Here is a 19,832-nt window from a genome sequence, read left to right on the forward strand (position 1 = left end):
GCAATGATATCCTAATCCCAGTGGATTAGCAAATAAACTACAAATCTTATCCCACTTTAATTTGTGGGATGATTGGTGCTCTGCTGAACTGCTGATCATCCCATAATTGCGTGATCTGGGGACGCTTTTCAAGAAGTTGTTGGGTCTTATGCATAACTCTGCACCTTTCTAGGGACGGTCATCTACAATAGTTTGTCATAGATCCAGAGGAGTTAGCCGTGTTAGTCTGTAGTAGCAAAATCAAAAAGAGTCCAGTAGCACCTTTTCGGGGATCACAGTTCTCTTTGTCAGATGCAGCTGGCAGGGAGAGCTGTGATCATCGAAGGCTTATACTACATAGGAATTGGATACTTACAAATGAATATGGCAAACTGACTGCACACCAAAAGGAGATGTTTACATTTCCAAGCAAAGGAATGTTTTGACTGCCTCCACGCTAATTGCATTCTGTCTCCTTGTGATATATGTCACCTTCTCTCTCCCCTCTCATCCCTCCTCTTCTGTATTTGACCAGTTCGGATCATGCATCTGATGAAGAGAACTTGATTCTCGAAAGCTTATGCTACAATAAAATTGGTTAGTCTTAAAGGTGCTACTGGACTCTTTTTAATAGTTTGTCAGATACTGTTGTTCTCCTTTTGTTCTCAGTGAGATAAGAAAATATATATTCAGCATACCTTTTTAAAATTACTTTGCATGTAGGTGAAACTGTACAAGTCTTCAAATTGTAGAGCTTTAAAAAAGCTCCATCAACAGTCTGATCACAAAAATGGCATGGGGAAAAAAGGCTTGTCCCCTTCCCTTGTGTCATGATGACCCTGATTCAAGCTGGTGCCCACATGAGTGCAAGCAGTGGGTGGAAGATCTGAAAATGGATCTGCTATTATCATGCCTAGTTTGACCCTGAGTTGGCTAAACAGTTTGATTTGCTCTAGGGTGCACTGAATTCACATAAAGCAATAGTGAGGCCCAACAAGCTGTTGAAGTGTTTTCCTTCTAGAGTTGATCCTGTTTGTAATGTAGTTTATTGTACTGTCAGGGCAGGGGGAAGACTGGATTTCATTCTGTTGTGACATGCTGTAGATCTAGTTGGAGAAAAGGTATGGTTAATAGAAATTAATTAATTATATTACATGCAAGATTTCTTATGATTCTTATACTAGCTCCATTTATCTTTACAGTACAAGATTGAATACTCTCAGCTGGAAATGCGACAACTTCAGGTGTCTGCCTGGCACTCTGGAACTTTCAGACACCGAGTATTCCTTGGAGAAGTGGTCATATCATTTGAATCTTGGAATTTTGAAGACAAGTCAACTCAGTTGCTTAGTTGGTATCAACTCAAAGCAAAGGTGACTTGGGCTTTATTTAAAAACTGCAAACTTTAATTTTCCAGTTTCTTATTTTTTTAATGGCATGTGGCTAAATGTGTACAATAGTTAATTAATTAAAAACATTTATGTGCTGCCTTTCCATTCAAATTCTGTCCATAAATATGTTTGAAGCATATGAGTGATTATAAATCAGAACCATGATAGAACTTGCATTCACTTCTCATGCACATCATTTGGTTAACCCTCCTACGGCACACACATTATGGGGTACTGCAATTTGAAAAATTAGAGGTGCTTTGGGGGATTAAAATGGACCATTCTGAAGTCTTTAGCCAGGACTTGACAACAAGCCCCACTGTGACGTATTTGCTATTTTCTTCTCAGCCCTAAATGCTTTAAAGTAGTAGATACTCATTTTTATTAAATAAATTAATTAGGAGCTGGGAGACAAGGTGCACTAGTGCTAGAAGTAGGTTAAAAGAATGCAGTTTTTAGCCTTTTTGTTTCAGGTGGGTAGCTGTGTTGGTCTGCAAAAGAGCAAGATTTGGGTCCAGTAGCACCTTAAGGATCAACTAGATACCCTGGATGGTCTTTAAGGTGCTACTGGACCGAAATCTTACTCTTACCTTTCTGTGGCAACACAGGCATGGCAATAAGTATATGAAAAGGGCAGATGGTGATGAGATAGTGTTGGAGTAGAGGTGTGTGTTTGGATATATCAAAAGCTGAACATAAACCCAAAATTAAACCCCAGTTCAGGGATATCCAAAATGACACCCCCACCCCAACTCCAAAATTCTGAGAAAACATTTCATCTCTTGGAATTTCAGGAGTGTCTCTTGAGATGCCAAGAGCCCAAAGGAAGAGGGAGGAAGCTGGCTTTACCAAAGAGCTGTTGTGCAGCACCTCCCTCCCTTTAACTATTGAAGAGCCATTATGTCCTATAGGTAGACATAGCCTCTGTACTGCCCATAGGAGAAATGGGTAGTATACCTAGCCTCCCAGGTCTACTCAATCAACTGTTAGACAGGATCGCCAGCCCCTTTAAATTTTAAAGGGCCATTATTTTATGTGGAAGTAGACCTGTCTTCAGAGGCCAGGTCTTCCCATAGAAAATAATGGCCCTTTGAAACTTAAAGGAAAGGACCAAACAGCTGTTTGGTAAGGCCAGCTTCCTCTCTTCTTCCTTCACTGCTCCTGCTGCCTCTGGGGAGGTAATTGCTAAAATGGTTGTGAATTTTCAGGACACCTTCCCCATTCCTAAAAGTAATCCTGAAACAGTAAAGAAAGTCCCCAAAACTGGGAATAACAGAAAACATCCCCCCCCTGAAATCCATATCTGAAATTAATACAATTTTTTTGAAGTGCACACTCCTGGTTGGGAGGCAGAGGTATCTAAGTATGGGTAGAAAGAATACATTATTTATTTTATTTTATTTATTTTATTTGATTTATACCCTGCCCTCCCCACGAATGGGCTCAAGGTGGTTCACAACATCCATAAAATACAATTAATTAATCATAAAACTATAAAATCAGTAACAATTTTAAAACAGTCAAAATAATCCATGCGCCTTATCCATAGGCTACTTAAATAAACAGTTGGGAGTCTGTATATATGCATACATATGAGCATAGTACATGGCTGAGGGCAGTCCCAGAAAAAGTGGTAGTCTTAGGTGGAAGAGTGGGGACACCTGCTGGTCCTCAGTCAAAGGCCTGGCGGAACATCTCTGTTTTACAGACCCTGCAGAACTGCAACAGGTGTCAGAGGGCCCAGATCTCCAGTGGGAGAGTGTTCCACCAGGCCGGGGCCAGGGCCAGACGGATGTCCTTCGGGCCAGGGATCACCAGGAATTGCTTGTCTGCAGAGTGCAACACTCTGCAGAGGATGTAATGGGAGAGGCAGTCCCGCAGGTATGCAGGTCCCAGTCCATGAAGGGCTTTAAACACCAAGGTTAACACCTTTACAGGATGGATAGCAAATTGTAAAGTCAGTGGAAGTTGTAAGGTATCTTTTGGGCCTTGAAACTGAGTTTAGATAAAAGACAATTATTGGGATTCCCAGTCTGACCTAGATTGAAGTCTACTAGCATTCTAGTTTGATAGGTAGATCAGAGAAAGATGAGTTTAGACCAATTATGCAGATAATTGTCTCACATAATTGCTGTAATTACCACAGATAAACTTCCATTCTTGGATTTTTCTCTCTCTCGATAACAGCCACCTCTGCTGATCATGGGAATAAATCATGAGAGGAGGGGAGTGGCATGGAATGTTCATAAGTTTTCATGTGTGTTCCTCTCAACTTTGGTTCAGGCTGAACAGTCAGAAGATAACATGATTAACTACAGTGGAGAACTTCTGGTACGTGCAAAGCTGATTTCACCTTCCCTTTGTAACAACTCTGAATATGAAGATCAGATGAAAGAAAATAGAAAACACTGTATGTATTAATTTTACTGTTAATATTCTGGAATGATCTGTGTAAAGCCTTTAAAAGGCAAAATCACTGTTTGTTCAAGGTCTTATACAGTCTTGAATCTTCCATTGTGGAAAAATAGGAAATGACTGTATAAAACAGGTAGGCTAGTAATAGGTTTCTAGTCCTCCTGTCCCTTCTCCCTTCCTTTGCTGAAAGTTTTATGCCACATTCACTTTAGAGCTTTAGTTAGCTACATAAAAGTGACAGCAACAGCTTGGTTGCAGGATTGTGGCACTCTCTTTTCTTTGCATTATTAGATCCCCTTCTTACAAATGGCAGATGAGGTGGCAAACTTGTGTTTGGACTATACCACTTCTAAGTACAAGTAAGGATTCCATGATGTTTGTCCATATAAAATGTTCCCCACATATTTGAAACTGGACATGTTAATTTTCTTTGTGTAGGGATTCTTTGTAAAGAGGAAAACTCTTACACCTGCAGTCAGAAGTAGTATAGTCCAGACACAGGTTTAACATTTTATTATTTTTTTGTGAGTATTAGGCCTTGGTCTCTTTCTCCAGCTGTATTTTTTAAAAATTTCTTCCTCTGCTTCCCCATCAAATCCTCAGTACGTTAGGCTTTGAGCTCAGTAGCTTTTAGCATGGTGTAACCTCCCTGCCCCACCTATCTCTACTGTTCTTGTTTAATTAGAAAGCAAACAAGGTGAATTATTAAATAATATATATAAAGATCTAGAAGAGTAGCCCTGGAAAATATAAACATTCCATGGTACCTTTAGGTTGCAGTCAGTATTTGAGTCTTGGATAGGGGTAATTCTCTGAATCTAACAGTTTGACATACACATTCTGTCTCCTATACTCTAGTGTTAGGCACATCAGAACTTTCCACATTTTTAAAAAAGGGAATAGGATTGCCATAGAACCTCTTGCATAATGCTCTTTATTATGATTTGGATGCTAGAAGTTCTACAGGTCCCCAGAACATGGCTAAGCCTACCATTAGGCAGAATAAGGTGGCCACTTTATGTGGCAAACTTTGGATGCTGTTAAGGGGCATCAAATGAGTTAGTATGCTTATTACTAGGAGTTCATGTAGAACTGTAACTGCTTCTACATGGGGATTTTTCCCACATGGACGGCCGGAATCTTCCACTGTAAAGGGGAGCATCCAAATGACATCATGCCCAATCTGTGCACAATTCATCCGGACCCCATTTTCCCACCTTTTACTCCAGAGAAAATATATTTTCTCTGAAGTAAAGGGAAAACTGCAGGGTGGCTGTTGGTGTAGTGTCCAACTGGATGCTCACCCACAGCTGTTAAGGGAAGGAGGGCAGAACTAAGCTGTACCTTCAAGATGGCTGTGCACTGCATTGCCCTTCTTCCCCAGCCCTTTAAAGAGCTTTTTTCTTGTTTCTTAATGAGCCGTTCTGTAACAGTACAGGTGGCTGGGATGGTGTGTGTGTGTGTGTGTGTGTTGTAGGCTGTGTGGGGCTCCAGAGCAGTGGGCAGGTGTGAAGGGGGGTGGTAGCGAAGCAAGTACTGTGAGAATGGGGCATGTAGATGCTGTTCCTGTGCCACTTGCTGCTGCTATGGAGGAGGGGAAGGGTGTTTTCACATCTCGGCATATGCTTTTGGGTTTTCTGCTTGTGTAATGGATCAGTTTGTGTCTAGAAGATGTCACATCATCTTTTGTCATCTTTACATGAATCCATTGCCCAAAGACATACACAACTAATGATTAGTGTGATTTTTGGAAAGTTGCTGAAGGGACAGCACCTAGAAATGTTACCCTAAACATTTTCTAGCCTTTATCCATCTTACAGTTTAAGCAGTGTTTCCTCTTGCAGCGACAGAAGACAAAACATATCCTGGTTACCAGCTCCATCTTATAGTACTTGAGGCCAAAAATTTGCCAGCGATAAGACCTGACGGCCTACTGAATTCATTTGTTAAAAGGTATGGTTGACAATGTTTATGTTAAACTTATCTCAGTATGAGAAGTGTTTTTAAGTTTAAAAGAATGCTTCATACTTTTGGTTGGGATTCCAAAAGCTGGGAGAATAATGGTCCATTTGTATAAGGTGCCATTTCTGCAGCATCTCACCCTTTTGATTTTTATCTTACAATACAATAACAAGCTAGAACAAGAAATAAGACAAAGCAAACAGTCAAATAATACAAATAGATGAGACAGGCCGCTTCTACACATCCTTAATGGGATAGCCTGTCAATGGAACTCTGGCGGGTTATCTCACTCATTACACACGTCATCGTTTCCCATGTGCAAGCGGGTCATAATGATCCTGGTTTTTAAGCGTTTTTTGTGAGATCTGTTTTGGTCTGTGTTTATTTTTGATGCAGGTTTTCTGTGCAATTATCCTACCATATCAATGCATGTGGAGGCAAATCTCTAATCCCTCCTCTCCCCATTACCTCTCCTTTAAACATCACACATGTGTCTGGCTTGCATGCACGATCTTATAATCCCCCCCTTTAAACTTTTTTATTGGTCTTTGTACTATTACAGTATCTATCTATACAAAGGGAATCATACTGCAGTGCTTGCTACATAGGATCGCTCAGCAATCAGACTATCAGTCTAGGAACAACATTGAGAATGGAATGCCATTTATGATTTTATTTTAAACTAGCAATAAGACCCATTGTTTGAGAAAATACAATAAGCCCTAGCAGTGCTCCCCACCCCCGCCACGCCTCCCCCTGAGGCATCAGTTGAGGGAGGGGGATCAGAGAAGAGATGGGGGGCTCTCTTTGGCTCCTTGGCCACCACTTGGCTTGTGTGCAGCCCTTCCAAGGCCCTGTGGAGGCGGCAGGGAGCCCTGCCCCCCTGGCTGCTGCAGGACCTTGGAAGGGCCTCGTTGCCGCACTGAGCCTTTCTGGGCCTCTGGAAGCCCAAAGGAGGCAGCAGGGAGGCAAACTGTGTTGCCCCCCACTTGCTTCTTATCCCTGCATACTGTGCCTGCATGGGGATAAGGAGTGAGTGGTCAGGAACGTAGTTTGCCTTTTATATAGTAGGATATGGAACAGTGCAATCACACTACTTGCATATTTATGAAACACTTGCATTTAAAACTTTGAGTGGGAAATCAATGGTAGAGAACAGAGTACTATGCATGCCCAGTTTCTACAGAAGCTAAAAAACAGGACAACAGTATAGTGCAATCCCACATGCGCTCAAAAAAAAAAAAAAAAAAAGGAAAGTTGGGCGGGAATGCGCCAACGTCACATGTGGCAGAACATGCAAGAGATTCCGCCAATTCCTACTTCCTAGTCCAGCTATTGCATTGTTCCTGGGGACCCCCCCCCCCCATTCTTAAGAGTAGTGCTTGAGGGGGACAGAAGACTGCAGTAGGAAGATGGAGTTGGCAGAAATTCCCGTATGTACACACATTTGTTCTGTTTACAGTCCCTTGTATACGAGTCTGCTGTGCCTTTATGAGTTGTACAATGAGCAGAAGTGTAGCTTCCTCCTCAGTCTATTTCCATGTTAGGTAAAGCTTTACCTGCTAACAATCTGCTGGTCTTGCAGCCCTTAAAGTTCCAAAACATCTGTCAAGAACAGTGTGAGTCCTAATTGTATTCTCACCAGAACAGTACCTTTGAGAGCAGGGAGTTGATCAGTTGCTTGGTAGTTTTCAGTCAGACAACAGGAGCAGCAATATTGGTCACTACCAATTGCACTGTAGTATGAGGGTTGGGAGGGGCTGGGTTCAAATCTTACTCAACAATGAAGCTTACCAGGTTACCTAAGCCAGTAACTTTCCCTTTTAACTATGTATCTGAATGAAAATAGAATGGAGTCTAGGAGATTTATCAGAATACATTAAAAGATAAGGCTATCAAAAATTCAAAATAAAACTAAAGAACCAATGAAAGGTATTTCATACTGCTTTGGTATAGCTATATTAACCTGTCTTGAAACACAGTATCATGGTACCTGAATGAGTAATGAATTTGCAAGAGGCACAGGCTACAGCCTGACGTCTTCATCTATGCTACAAAGCTCATACTACAATAAAATATACCTGTCCTCAATGCCACGCCTTTTTTGTTCTGTCAAACGAGCACAATCCAACCTGTATTAAGTACTTTTTAATCCCATTGCTTTCAATAGGAAAGTGCTACTTGTGTGCTCAGTGCTCCTATTGAAGTCAAGGAGACTTTCTGAATCTCTGACTTTGGTTAGGTTGTGCCCTAACTTTCTCCTGATCTGAAACTCACTGCATGGTTTGTAAATCTCTTTATGGAAGCTGCCTTTGCATCCTGGGACGACGTGACATGAAACAAAGGACTCCTGTGCTGAAGAAACAAGCCCATCCACATTGGAAACACTTGTTTGTCTTCAGTGGGGTTACCACATCTCAGCTGCAGCAGTCTTGTCTGGACTTAACAGTCTGGGATCAATCGACTTTTGGCTTACGCAATCAGTTCTTGGGTGGAGCAAGGCTTGGAACAAGTAAGTTATTGACCCCCCTCCCTATCTCACGTGTTGAGAAACAGATATAATGAATACCACACACACACCACAGCAATGTTGCAACTGGCATAGCACAGGGAGAGAATGCGTTGCCAGCCAGGAAGGCTCCTGTTGTTCCAAGTATCTCATCCATAAATTCATAGGTTTTCAGATTCTCCCCCTGCTTCCCACTCTAAGGATTACTTGAGATAAGAATTTGAAAAAGGCTCAGTATTAATTAAATACAAGAAGGGCCCTGTAAGGACTCACAGGGAAAGAAAATCCCATTTTAATTTTATTAATTTATTGAGAGTATTTATACTCCACCATTCTCACTGAAACATAAGGCATCTTACACAATGGAAGTCAATTTGAAAACCAGCAAAAATCTAAATTAGAGCTGAAACACTGGTGAAACAAAACAATTTAACACGACATATTAAACAATACCTGGCTTGCCTCTACCGCCTGCCAGGCATTGGGCTCACCATCCCCACCCTTGTTGCCTCCTCCTGGTGGCTGCTGTGGTTTTATGCACCATTGTGGTGCTATGGCAGCCCAAAATACCACCTGAACTTTGATGCTTTTGGAAGGAGAGTGATAGCCACATTGCTCCTAATACACTTAACTCCCAAATTAGCTTTTTTTTAAAAAAGTAAACTGCAGGTTCCCCATGTTTGCAGACCTCTAAAAGTGTAGCTGTGGCTGGAACCCTTGTGCCAATTTACCTATCCACATGAGGCTTAGTCCTTAGCTGTTAAGATTATAGGGGTTAGCTTTAAATCCTGTCTTTTGCAGAGTTGGTTGCCTATGTCTTCTTAAATCCCATGTTTTAATTTTCATAATAAAATGACCAGCATGCATATATTGGTTGAGAGTATTTAAAGTGTTGCTCAAACAGTACAACACAGTAGAATAGGCAATATTGTTTATCTCTGTACTGCAGATGGAGATTGAGAACAGCTTGCTTAAGGCTGTTTACTGAATTTGTAATTCAAAATAAGAGAACTTGAGCTCTGGCTCTTAGCTACCATACCAGCATGGTTCCGGGGTAAAATGAAGAATTACAGTCAATAGAAGGATAATTTCTACTTTTCCCAAACCACTTTTAATAGTAACTTTGTTTTAGTAGTTAAATGACTCGATGGACCAGAAGAACTAAAATAAACTTCAAGGCATATAATTTGAAATCGTGTTTTGATAGGTTGGAGAATGTAAAATAACCAAAGCATTTTTAAGGTTCAAGTAGTTGGTTAGGAATGGTACACATGCCCTGATGTGCCCAATGTAATCTACCACCTATTTTGGCAGTTTATACCATGGTGGTTTGGATAAAATTAAAGCAAAGTATTGTACAGACTCACTACCACCTAAGAGTGCAGAATTCATTATACTGAAAAAAACAGTAACAACATTAATGCTTCTAAAGGAACATGTAAATCTGTCCAGCCTTATAGTCTTATGCAGAAAGGGCCAATTTTAGTTCTAAGATAATCAAACTATCCTGCTGGGTGTTCCCAAGATAAGAACTAATTGTCAAAGCTTATGACAAATACAGTGGATTCAGCTGGCAACACTTCCTTCCCCTCTCATACACAAGAAGAGGAAGTAGAGTCATTGTTCCTGTTGCTCTGTTTATAAATATACCCCCAAGGAGAGGCTGCCTGACCACCACAACCCCACAGTAGAAGTAATGTATGAACTGGGGTATCCATGGCAATGCTTGAATTCTTCAACAGCCACACTTGCATGGTATTATTTTTTCTCCTCTGAAAAATGGGGCAGGGCAGGCTGGGATAGGATAGAAATTATATAATGGGCCTCCTGGGCATCAGTTCTTGCATTTATAGACTACCTCCCCTGGAGGCTGCATTCCTTGAAGGATTTTGAAATGGATGAATCTCCAGCATGTGGGTCCCCAATATCCCCTAGAAGCAAAAAAGTTTGGGTAAACCTAGATGGCAGCCCAGCCTAGACAACTATTAACAAATGTGGATACTTGGCCTCCTGGCTAAGCAACAACATGTACTAGGATGGAGTTAGAGGGGAACTTTAGCTTCTCCTAACACCACTCGGCATTTGCTTTCAGAGGCCAGTGTCAGAGACAGAGAACCACTGGTCTAGTGGTTGCAGGCTGTATTCTCCAGTGGTCCTAGAAGTGGGGCAGTCCATACTCTTGGGATATAGCTCCTCCTCTCTGAAAGCAGGGTCAGTCAGCTGATATCGATCCTGGAGGAGATGGGCTTTTCCCTGGAATTGCCAGTCTTTCTGGCCTTGCCATCTGAACAGGACGTCTTCGCAATAATTCCGGTGAAGAAGAAACTGCCAGAGATGAGCTGGGCGTGGTAGTGCACGTCTGTAATCCCAGTACTCAGGGAGGCCAAGGCCAACAGGCAGTGTGGAGCTTGCATGGGAAGGAAAAGGCCCTACCCCACCCCTGTTTTGCTCGGAGTGACCGTGAGCATTAGAGCCAGAGGTTCCTAGGCTCCACAGTCGCAACTGCAAAACTTCACCGAGTTTCCCCACCTTTGGGCTGGGAGGAACTTCCCCTTGGACAGCCAGAGGGTGCAGGGAGTCTGTGGTAGCCTGTCACGTAGACCGATATTATCGGGAACTCCCTCAGGCTTGGAAGAAGCAAACTCCAGCAGCAGCAGTGGAGCTGCTCCAATCCCAGCAGTCCCAACTGAACTATGGTAAGACTGATCCAGTGGGGAAGAGAGGCTGCGAAAGGAAGGAGGGAGGAGAAAAGAGTAGCAGAAGCCTTGGAGCCAGCTATTTCTCCTCCCTTTCGGCTAGGACTTCTGAGGTGCACTTTCACTTTCTCCCTTTGGTGGGAAAATTCTGTTGGCAGGGATGTCAGTAAAGGCATACCTAGCCACCTCCCAGGCCTCAGAGAGTACAAGCCTGCAGCCTAGACTTGACCAACTCCCAGGCCTCTCAAACTAGTGAAAGGGGGCAGGTCCAGGGTCTGGACATATCAAGCAAGGACACCTGAATTGAGTTGCTGTAATGTTGTGATTAAGTGACTGGGCCACAAATCAGCACCCTGCTATTTCTAGTCCCATAATTGCTTGAGCTCAGTAGCTGACCTTGGGTAAACCAGTCTCAACTACCCAGCAGTTCTGGGGGAATAATGATAATTCTGACCTTATCACAGCCCGTGACCTGGTTAGTCCAAGCAAGCCAGATCTCATCAGATACCTGTAGCTCAACAAGGTTGGCCTTTGTTACCAATTGGATGGGAGACCTCCAAAAAAGACCAGTGTTGCAGAGACAACTACAACTGGATGGCATTCTCCACCACCAAGGGGAAAGAAGTTAATGCCCACTATTTACATAGTTGCAGTTGTAGTTATTATTAAACAAACCTACTGGCATGGCACAGGATGGAAATAAGAAGGAAATCAAAGAAGTCTTGAAGGCACACCAACAAATAGTCTAGCGGCTAAACCCTTAAATGGGCAAGAGGGACATGTGAGGCGGGGTCTGACTCCAGAATGGTAAAAGGGTGCCCCCCCCCAGATTAAAGAGACGGCAAGGGCCATTAAGAGCCCAGATCTCAGTTAAGCCTCCAAAAGAGAACTTGATTCTCGAAAGCTTATGCTACAATAAAATAAAATTGGTTAGTCTTAAAGGTGCTACTGGACTCTTTTTGATTTTGTTAAAAGAAAGGAAAATTCTCTAGTACACAGTCACCCTGATACAAACAATGTTTTCCTCAGGAGCTGTATCCTAGAAGGCTCCCTAAGATGATGAGGGTCCTGGAGTCTCTCTCTTTAAGGAGGACAACGGGGTCAGAGAGAATCCTCCCTAAAATCAGGAATAACTCCTTCAGAGATTCCCTTCCAGTAGCCATTCATACCTGTAGAAGTCTAAGAGGGAAACTGACAAAACTAACCACTATTTCCTTTTTTACCCAAGTCTTATACTTTGATTCCTGGGGTTACTAAGAGGATCAAGCTGCTGTCTAATCCTGTGCTGCTCATTGACGACTGGCTATGCACAGAAAATTGGAAGCTTCTGCTACATCCCTCAGAGCATTGGCAACAGCTCCGTTCCTTCCTAGAGCTGCATTCTCTCGGATCTCAGACCTGGCTGCAGTGAGCAGCAAAGTCCTTTAAAGAGCTGAAGGGCAAAGCTAAGAAAATAGCCCCGACAATAGTCTTTACACATTCTTAGATGCTATGCTGTGATCAACAGGAACCATGGTTTTCAGGCAGCCAGGCACAACACTTAGCTTAGGAATTGGAAAGCGGACCATTTCCCCCGAAGCCAAAATAGCTGTGGTTCCCTTTAAAGACATCAACCTGTTCGGAGAAGCTCTGGATAAAGGAAAGCAGACCAAACAGCTAAAGGAGGGTAGTACCTTCTCTCCCAACAAATCTGGTCAGAATACCAAAGAAGGGAACTCAGTGTATTGTCGAAGGCTTTCACGGCCGGAGAACGATGGTTGTTGTGGGTTTTCCGGGCTGTATTGCCGTGGTCTTGGCATTGTAGTTCCTGACGTTTCGCCAGCAGCTGTGGCTGGCATCTTCAGAGGTGTAGCACCAAAAGACAGAGATCTCTCACAGAGCTGGTCGAGGATGTGGTATTGTTCCCTGCATCAATTCCCTCCTTCAGTGGGAGGTGCCAGGCATCCATGCTTGAAAGATTCTTCAGGTTTTGAGACCATGACCTTCTGGACCCAAAAGCTGCTGTTAGTATCACTTCTGCACTTTACTATGTGATCTTCTGAACAGCTTTGTGCAATAGCTGTATTGGGGAAAGTATACAGGATATGCGGAGGTAGCTTGCTGCTCACAGCATCTATCCCTATGGTTTGAGGGTTCTTCTTGTGCCTTGCCAAAAACTGCTAGACTAGTTGGAGAATCTCTCTGGATAGCATCCATTCTGTTTGAGCCATCACTCTCTGGCTTAGCTAGTCCTCCGGGGAGTTGTCCTGGTCTGCTACATGTACTACTTTCAGAGATTCGAGGTGATATTTTGTCTGTATAAATACACGGTGACCTGTGTGAAGATCCTGGGATTCCACCAGACCCAGTCTGATGGCTCCAAGTTCCAAAGGATTTACACTGTTGATTATTTCTTCTTCAGCCAGATGCCCTATGCCATTCTTCCCTGGGTGTGGGATCCCCATCCCCATCCCCAAATACTACAATGCCAAGACCACGGCAATACAGCCCGGAAAACCCACAACAACCATGGAACTCAGTGTGTCTACACCAAGGTAACAGGCATAATGGCGATTGGAGGGCACTTACAATGCTTGGTAAACCCTTGGCAGCCAACAGTAAGAGACAGATGGGTGCTGGATACTGTGATCAGTGGAATTCACCTCTGTGCCACCTGGGCCTTTCCCCTCCAGATCCAAAAGAATTGCTCAAATAAAGCAGACACCTAGGAACAAGAAATGGAATGGAAAGGCTAAAATTTGTCATGACTGCCATTCAGAAGGGAGATTGTCTGGCTTCCATCGATCTCTCAGAGGCAGTTCCAACATCAAGCTCTTCCTTTTGACCTGAAAACGCCACCCAGGGTGTTCACCAGAATCCTAGTAGCACCGATAGCATGGGTAGACTGCAGATCCACTGATCACAGTATCCAGCACCCATCTGTCTCTTACTGTTGGCTGCCAAGGGTTTACCAAGCATTGTAAGTGCCCTCCAGTCGCCATTATGCCTGTTACCTTGGTGTAGACACACTGAGTTCCATGGTTGTTGTGGGTTTTCCGGGCTGTATTGCCGTGGTCTTGGCATTGTAGTATTTGGGGATGGGGATGGGGATCCCACACCCAGGGAAGAATGGCATAGGGCATCTGGCTGAAGAAGAAATAATCAACAGTGTAAATCCTTTGGAACTTGGAGCCATCAGACTGGGTCTGGTGGAATCCCAGGATCTTCACACAGGTCACCGTGTATTTATACAGACAAAATATCACCTCGAATCTCTGAAAGTAGTACATGTAGCAGACCAGGACAACTCCCCGGAGGACTAGCTAAGCCAGAGAGTGATGGCTCAAACAGAATGGATGCTATCCAGAGAGATTCTCCAACTAGTCTAGCAGTTTTTGGCAAGGCACAAGAAGAACCCTCAAACCATAGGGATAGATGCTGTGAGCAGCAAGCTACCTCCGCATATCCTGTATACTTTCCCCAATACAGCTATTGCACAAAGCTGTTCAGAAGATCACATAGTAAAGTGCAGAAGTGATACTAACAGCAGCTTTTGGGTCCAGAAGGTCATGGTCTCAAAACCTGAAGAATCTTTCAAGCATGGATGCCTGGCACCTCCCACTGAAGGAGGGAATTGATGCAGGGAACAATACCACATCCTCGACCAGCTCTGACAAGCCTCACAGCATGGAGATTGAATGCAAACAACTAATAGGGTTGGACTATGCAGAAGGCATAATTGGTACTATGTTAGCCTCCAGGAAGAGTTCCATAGAGTCTACAAAAATTCCTGCCAAGTTCCCAGAAGAGTGCATGGCTAGAGGCATGTAAACCTTTTGGGGCCAATTAGGTAGTTTTAATCCTCCCTTCAAGAAGGGTTGAAGAAAAGTCTTAACACCAGCACCCTTAGACAACAGGTAGCGACCATCTTGACAATTAGAGGTTCTAGGAAGTGGCATTCCCTTATACTTCACCCTCATGGCAACAGGGATAGCATCCATTTTAAAAGGGAACCTCATTGTTGAATCTTCCAAGGCCTTGCCGGTTTTTCCCACATGAAATCTTAATTTGGTATTGAGAGCATTATTCAAAAGACGCTTTGAGCCTATGGCCTCATGTCCTCTAAAGGAATTGACCTTTAAAACCATCTTTCAGATGGGAATAAAATCAGCTAGACAAGTGTCAGAATGGCAGGCACTAGCAGCAGCTCCATGCCTTTTCCTTCAAGATGGTAGAGCAAGTTATGAACAGAACTTTCTTCTGAAGGTGAACTCTGCGTTTTTAAAGAATAGAAGAGAGAGTACTTACCTCCTTCTAACCTAATCCAAAACATGGGAAGGAAAGAGAATCTCACTACCTTGATATACGTAGAGATGCAAGATCCCACTTGGGCAAGACTGAACAGTTTTCACAAGTTTGAGACACTAGTTGTATGCTTTCAGGAGGTCCTCCTTGGGACAGTGTCTTTTTCTTTGCTAAGTAGTAAAGCAGAGAGTACATAATTCTGGCAGGTCAAGCCAGAGGTCTGGAGATACCGCTGGATGTCAGGGCACACTCACTAAGGGAAGCAGCGACATCAGCAGCCTATAAATCTTTTAGTAGTTAGAAAGATCGATAAGGAGGCCACGTGGAAACCAGTATATTCTCTCATCAAGAAATATAGGATAAGTTGTCCTCCCCAGAGACAACCTTCAGTCGGAGGGTACCACAACACACACTCTAGACCTGGAAGCCGGACTATCCATCCTGGGGCACACTGCTCTTGTATGTCCCAAGAGTACATACAAGAGATTTGTTTGTATGGAAGATTTGTATTCACTTACCGTGAAGCTTCCTTTCTCAGTGGTCCAGGAGTCAGGCAGTCCTACCCACCTGAGTTTCTTGGAGGGTGGCTTCTAAGATCATATGAAGAGTTAGGACAATAGTCTTCCACTGGATTCAAGGAAGGGACCTTTCTATAAAAAATTTTTTGAGGGAAGTTATTTATCCCTCTTGATATCGTGATGGGGAGTCAGAGCTTGGGAATGGACTGTCAATTCCAGGGACAAGCTCCTCCCTTCCGGGATCAAAGTCAGCTGACTGATCCTGCCTTCAGAGAGGAGCAGCTGTATTCCAAGAGTATGGACTGCCCCACTCCTGAACCACAGAGAAAGGAAGCTTCACGGTAAGTGAATACAAATCTTCCATTTTAATTGTGTGGATCTTTGAAAGTGGAAAAAGTGAGACACGGAAGTTTTACAACTGCACTAATTAAACATTTCAAAGACAGATCAATGGCTAAAGGAGGTAATTTTGTAGCTTTTTTGTAGCGCATCCAAGACATCTTGCATTTAAGTCAATAACCTAAATGGATGGTGGTAGATATACCATGTAATATCAGTCATGGCTGGTTTTTGCACTTATCTGGCTGATAGTGTTTGGTGCAAAGAAAATTGATAGCCTAGTAAGCATGTTAAGCAATGTTGAACCTCTCTGATTAAATCCCTTCATTCTTTTTCTGGATTTCTGTACAGAAAATGCACATTATGCAGTGTTGGTTTCATGTTAGGGTCAAGTACTAGAAGATGCATTTGGACTTGTGATAAGGAAGACACTCCTATATGTGGTTTTAGGCACAAACCCGAATCAAGTGAAAGATTCTGAACAGCCTGTATTACAAAGACAGTTTTCATGTAAAACTATCCCTGGGATAGTTTGGCATACTGTATTGTTTTAATTAATTTTAATAACTTTTATAAACTGTGATAAGGGACTTAATTGTTTATTAGTCAATGTTTGGTGAATTGTGACGGCCTATGGCTATAGACAAACTCTTTTGATCTCTTTTTGATGTAAAACTCATAAAATGTTTACAGCAAGCAAACTTACAGTTCTATAGGGCAGTGGAAATTGTAAAGTTCTCCTTAGCTGCTTTATTATTCAACTTCCTTACTTCAGGGTGTGCATGTCAAAATTAAAGATAGATATGTTGATTTTGCAAACATGGTACCTGCTGAAAGGAGACATGGTAGGAGTAAGAAGTGTGCATTCCTAATAGCTGTTACTCAGAGTATTCTGTTGCATTCTACATGACACAAACTAAGAAAGATAAAGAACAGAACAAAGAGTCAAAGTAGGTAATTCTTATTTTCTTATGTTTGCAGAAGTCCCAACCAGAACCTCAGATGCAACCTCCCAAGCAGATCTTCAATGGCAAAAAGTACTCAGCAGCCCAAATTCATGGACAGATATAACACTTACTCTACATTCCAATGCTCATGTATTTAACTTCTGAACCATTTTCAGACTGTCTTCTGCAGCTACAGTAGATAGAAAGCTATTTTGTAGCATTAAACCTTGTGTAACAGGTATGATTTGTTTGTTATTTGAACCTAAGGAATAAAAGCCTGAAGAACATGCTCGCCTAGTTGACATTTAAAAACTAGTTCTCCTTGTACACGTCTGGTGCATCTATACACCAAAAGTGGTTAACTGCCAAGTTCATTACAGATAATCCATTTCTTTTGGCAATTAGCTGGGTAGCTTAGTCAATTTGGGCATGACGTTTTCCTGCCACCATTGATGGTGCTAGTTTGGGAATTCAGTGAGGATGCTCTTAAACAAATATTGTCAGTTTATGTTCTACTAGGAAAAAAACCCACAAGTCCACAAAGATGGCTATATTTTACTGTTCTATTGCTTTCTTGAAGCTAGGCCCAGCAATGAACTAAACAATGCAAATGGTCAATCTTATCTCAAACTTGGTATGCAACTGTGAAAGGCTGCATATTTTGTATACAAGAGGTTATACAGTCATCAAAGGCTACACCCTTATTCTTTCTTCCACAACTTGCTTGGTCTTCTCTTCAGTACTAGTCTTTTCTTCATATTTCTGTACTATTGCATCAGCATTTTTATTTGATCAGTCTGGGTTTCATTAATGACACAATACTACCTGTATAATAAGCATGGATCTCGAATTTGTAAAACTGTACCAACATTTACACGATTTAAGGTATTTATAAATTGTTTTTCCCATACAGTTCAAATGATGCATCAAATGCAGCCAAAACATTTTGCCACTTGAACACCACACCCATGGTGTTCTTTTAGAAAGGCCATCTTAGGTTGACTTTCAAGTTCATTGAGTTCTTCTTTGATGGGGCCAATGAAGGATAAAGAACTGTCCTTCATTACCAAGCATCTTTGATCAGCCAGTCTTCATCATTCCCCTGTTAAAGTGGTTAGATGGGTTTTGTCATTAACTATTTCCCCCTCTATTATATATTTTATCAGTGTTATGAGACTATGTATGTACATGTATTGCAATAATTTGAAGGAGACAAGGCTCTCAGGGGAGGGGGAAATCACACAACTTCCAATTCCTGTTGCCTTGCAGATTTTTTATTTGTTGGTGAATTGCAAACAAATCCCATAACACTTTGATATGAATGTTTAGCTTTAAGAGTACAAAGCAGCATATGGAGCTTTATATAGAACTAAAACTAATACCATACTCTTGGTATTCATTCGTTCCAGCAGATTTCCAGAGCTTTCGAGAATTGTTTTGGGAGTAAAGACTAATATGGGCAAAGTGGTGGAGGAAATCTATAGAAATGCTCTTTAATAGAGAATAAAGTCGACATAAGGTCCCTTCATGGTTGGAGTCTGAAACTATATCATTTAAAAAATTCAAAAACTGTTAGAAAAAATAGGTTCAATGCAATTATATATACTTAATCATAGGCATGTATCAATTTTCTTTAAAGTAAAAAAGATCACCTTTACAAATGTTTTCTAGATAGTAATCATTTTCCTATGCTGCTTTGCAGCAAAGAATAGGAGTTATTATTTCTAACATGTTATTCTTTTAATATTAAATCTGAGATAACAAAATATACAAAGCAAAAAACTTTTAGCCTCCCTTTTCAAACTACAATTATAACTCATATTCGCATTTACATTTTAATATAGATATATAAATACTACACTACAGCTGATTGGTTACGTTGGAGTACTACACTATCAGGTTGAAGGGTGACAATATTCCTGCCTGCCTCTTACACAAGAAGTGTATCCAAGTGTGCCAATATATGAGTGGTTACTGTGGATGTGTCTCCAAATTCAGTGGGGGTAATCTAATCTCAGACTTACTCCCTTAAAAAAAAAAAAGAGTGTTCTTTACTTTCATTGTGACATTTCTGCAACAAGGGGGAAAATTACATGGAAGCCTTGAAGACTTTAATAGCCCTATATACTGCATATTCCGTCTAATCTGTTGCAATGTTTAGTAGTAGGAAACATGGCACACCACACTAACTGCAGGTTTATTATTTATTTTTTAATCTAGACATATCTGCCACAGTGGAAGTGCCTGTTCTTCAGTACTGTTACAAGCAGCACACAAATCTTAAAATGGACAACAAAACCAGGCTTTTTGGCACTAGGATATGACAAAATGTGACGTTATCAAGATTTGACTGAAATTCTCTGCCAGCACCCCCTGTACATTTAAAGTTAATGGATGCATTACCTAAGTTCAGGTAGCATCCAAGTGGGAGGGCTGGGGAGATATTATTTGTTGTGTCTGTTCAAGCGACCCTTCAGAAAGAAAAGTCAGTATTCAGTATCTGCACTTCCCAGAGTCTTGCCTTCTTGGTGCTTTTACATTGCCTCAAATTCATCAATCCTTTGTTTGGTATTGCCTTGTCGAATCTGTCTCAGTGTCTTGTACTTGTCACGCCCTTGTCGCATGTTCTCTGTGTGGATGATGTCATTTTGGGTCTTCTTGTTCTCATCTCTGGCCTGAGCAAGTTCATCAGTCAGCGTCTACAATGTTAACAGAGTGTTAATAGGAGGTACAAATACTTTTAGGAGAGAGTGTTCTAAGAATATACAAGCATTAATAGGGTTGAACATACA

General features: G+C 42.0%; 2 protein-coding genes across 4 annotated transcripts in view; one reads left to right on the forward strand and one right to left on the reverse strand.

Annotated features, from left to right (window-relative positions):
* Positions 1–17,273, forward strand: part of SYTL3 (synaptotagmin like 3) — a 59,522-nt gene extending 42,249 nt beyond the window's left edge. Inside the window, exons 11-15 of one of the 2 annotated variants that reach the window (XM_054983764.1) lie at positions 1,182–1,352; positions 3,654–3,780; positions 5,615–5,738; positions 8,054–8,259; positions 17,075–17,273. In XM_054983764.1, the coding sequence (XP_054839739.1) occupies positions 1,182–1,352; positions 3,654–3,780; positions 5,615–5,738; positions 8,054–8,259; positions 17,075–17,205 (759 nt within the window). In that variant the 3' untranslated portion in view covers positions 17,206–17,273. The remainder of the gene's footprint in view (positions 1–1,181; positions 1,353–3,653; positions 3,781–5,614; positions 5,739–8,053; positions 8,260–17,074) is intronic. The other variant, XM_054983773.1, reaches the window with a different exon arrangement.
* A 1,025-nt stretch (positions 17,274–18,298) lies between these two features.
* Positions 18,299–19,832, reverse strand: part of EZR (ezrin) — a 43,603-nt gene continuing 42,069 nt past the window's right edge. For both annotated transcript variants that reach the window (XM_054970038.1, XM_054970045.1), the window contains one exon: positions 18,299–19,739. In XM_054970038.1, the coding sequence (XP_054826013.1) occupies positions 19,575–19,739 (165 nt within the window). In that variant the 3' untranslated portion in view covers positions 18,299–19,574. The remainder of the gene's footprint in view (positions 19,740–19,832) is intronic.

Source organism: Eublepharis macularius, chromosome 1, assembly GCF_028583425.1.
Source record: "Eublepharis macularius isolate TG4126 chromosome 1, MPM_Emac_v1.0, whole genome shotgun sequence".
In the NCBI taxonomy this organism is placed as follows: Eukaryota; Metazoa; Chordata; class Lepidosauria; order Squamata; family Eublepharidae; genus Eublepharis; species Eublepharis macularius.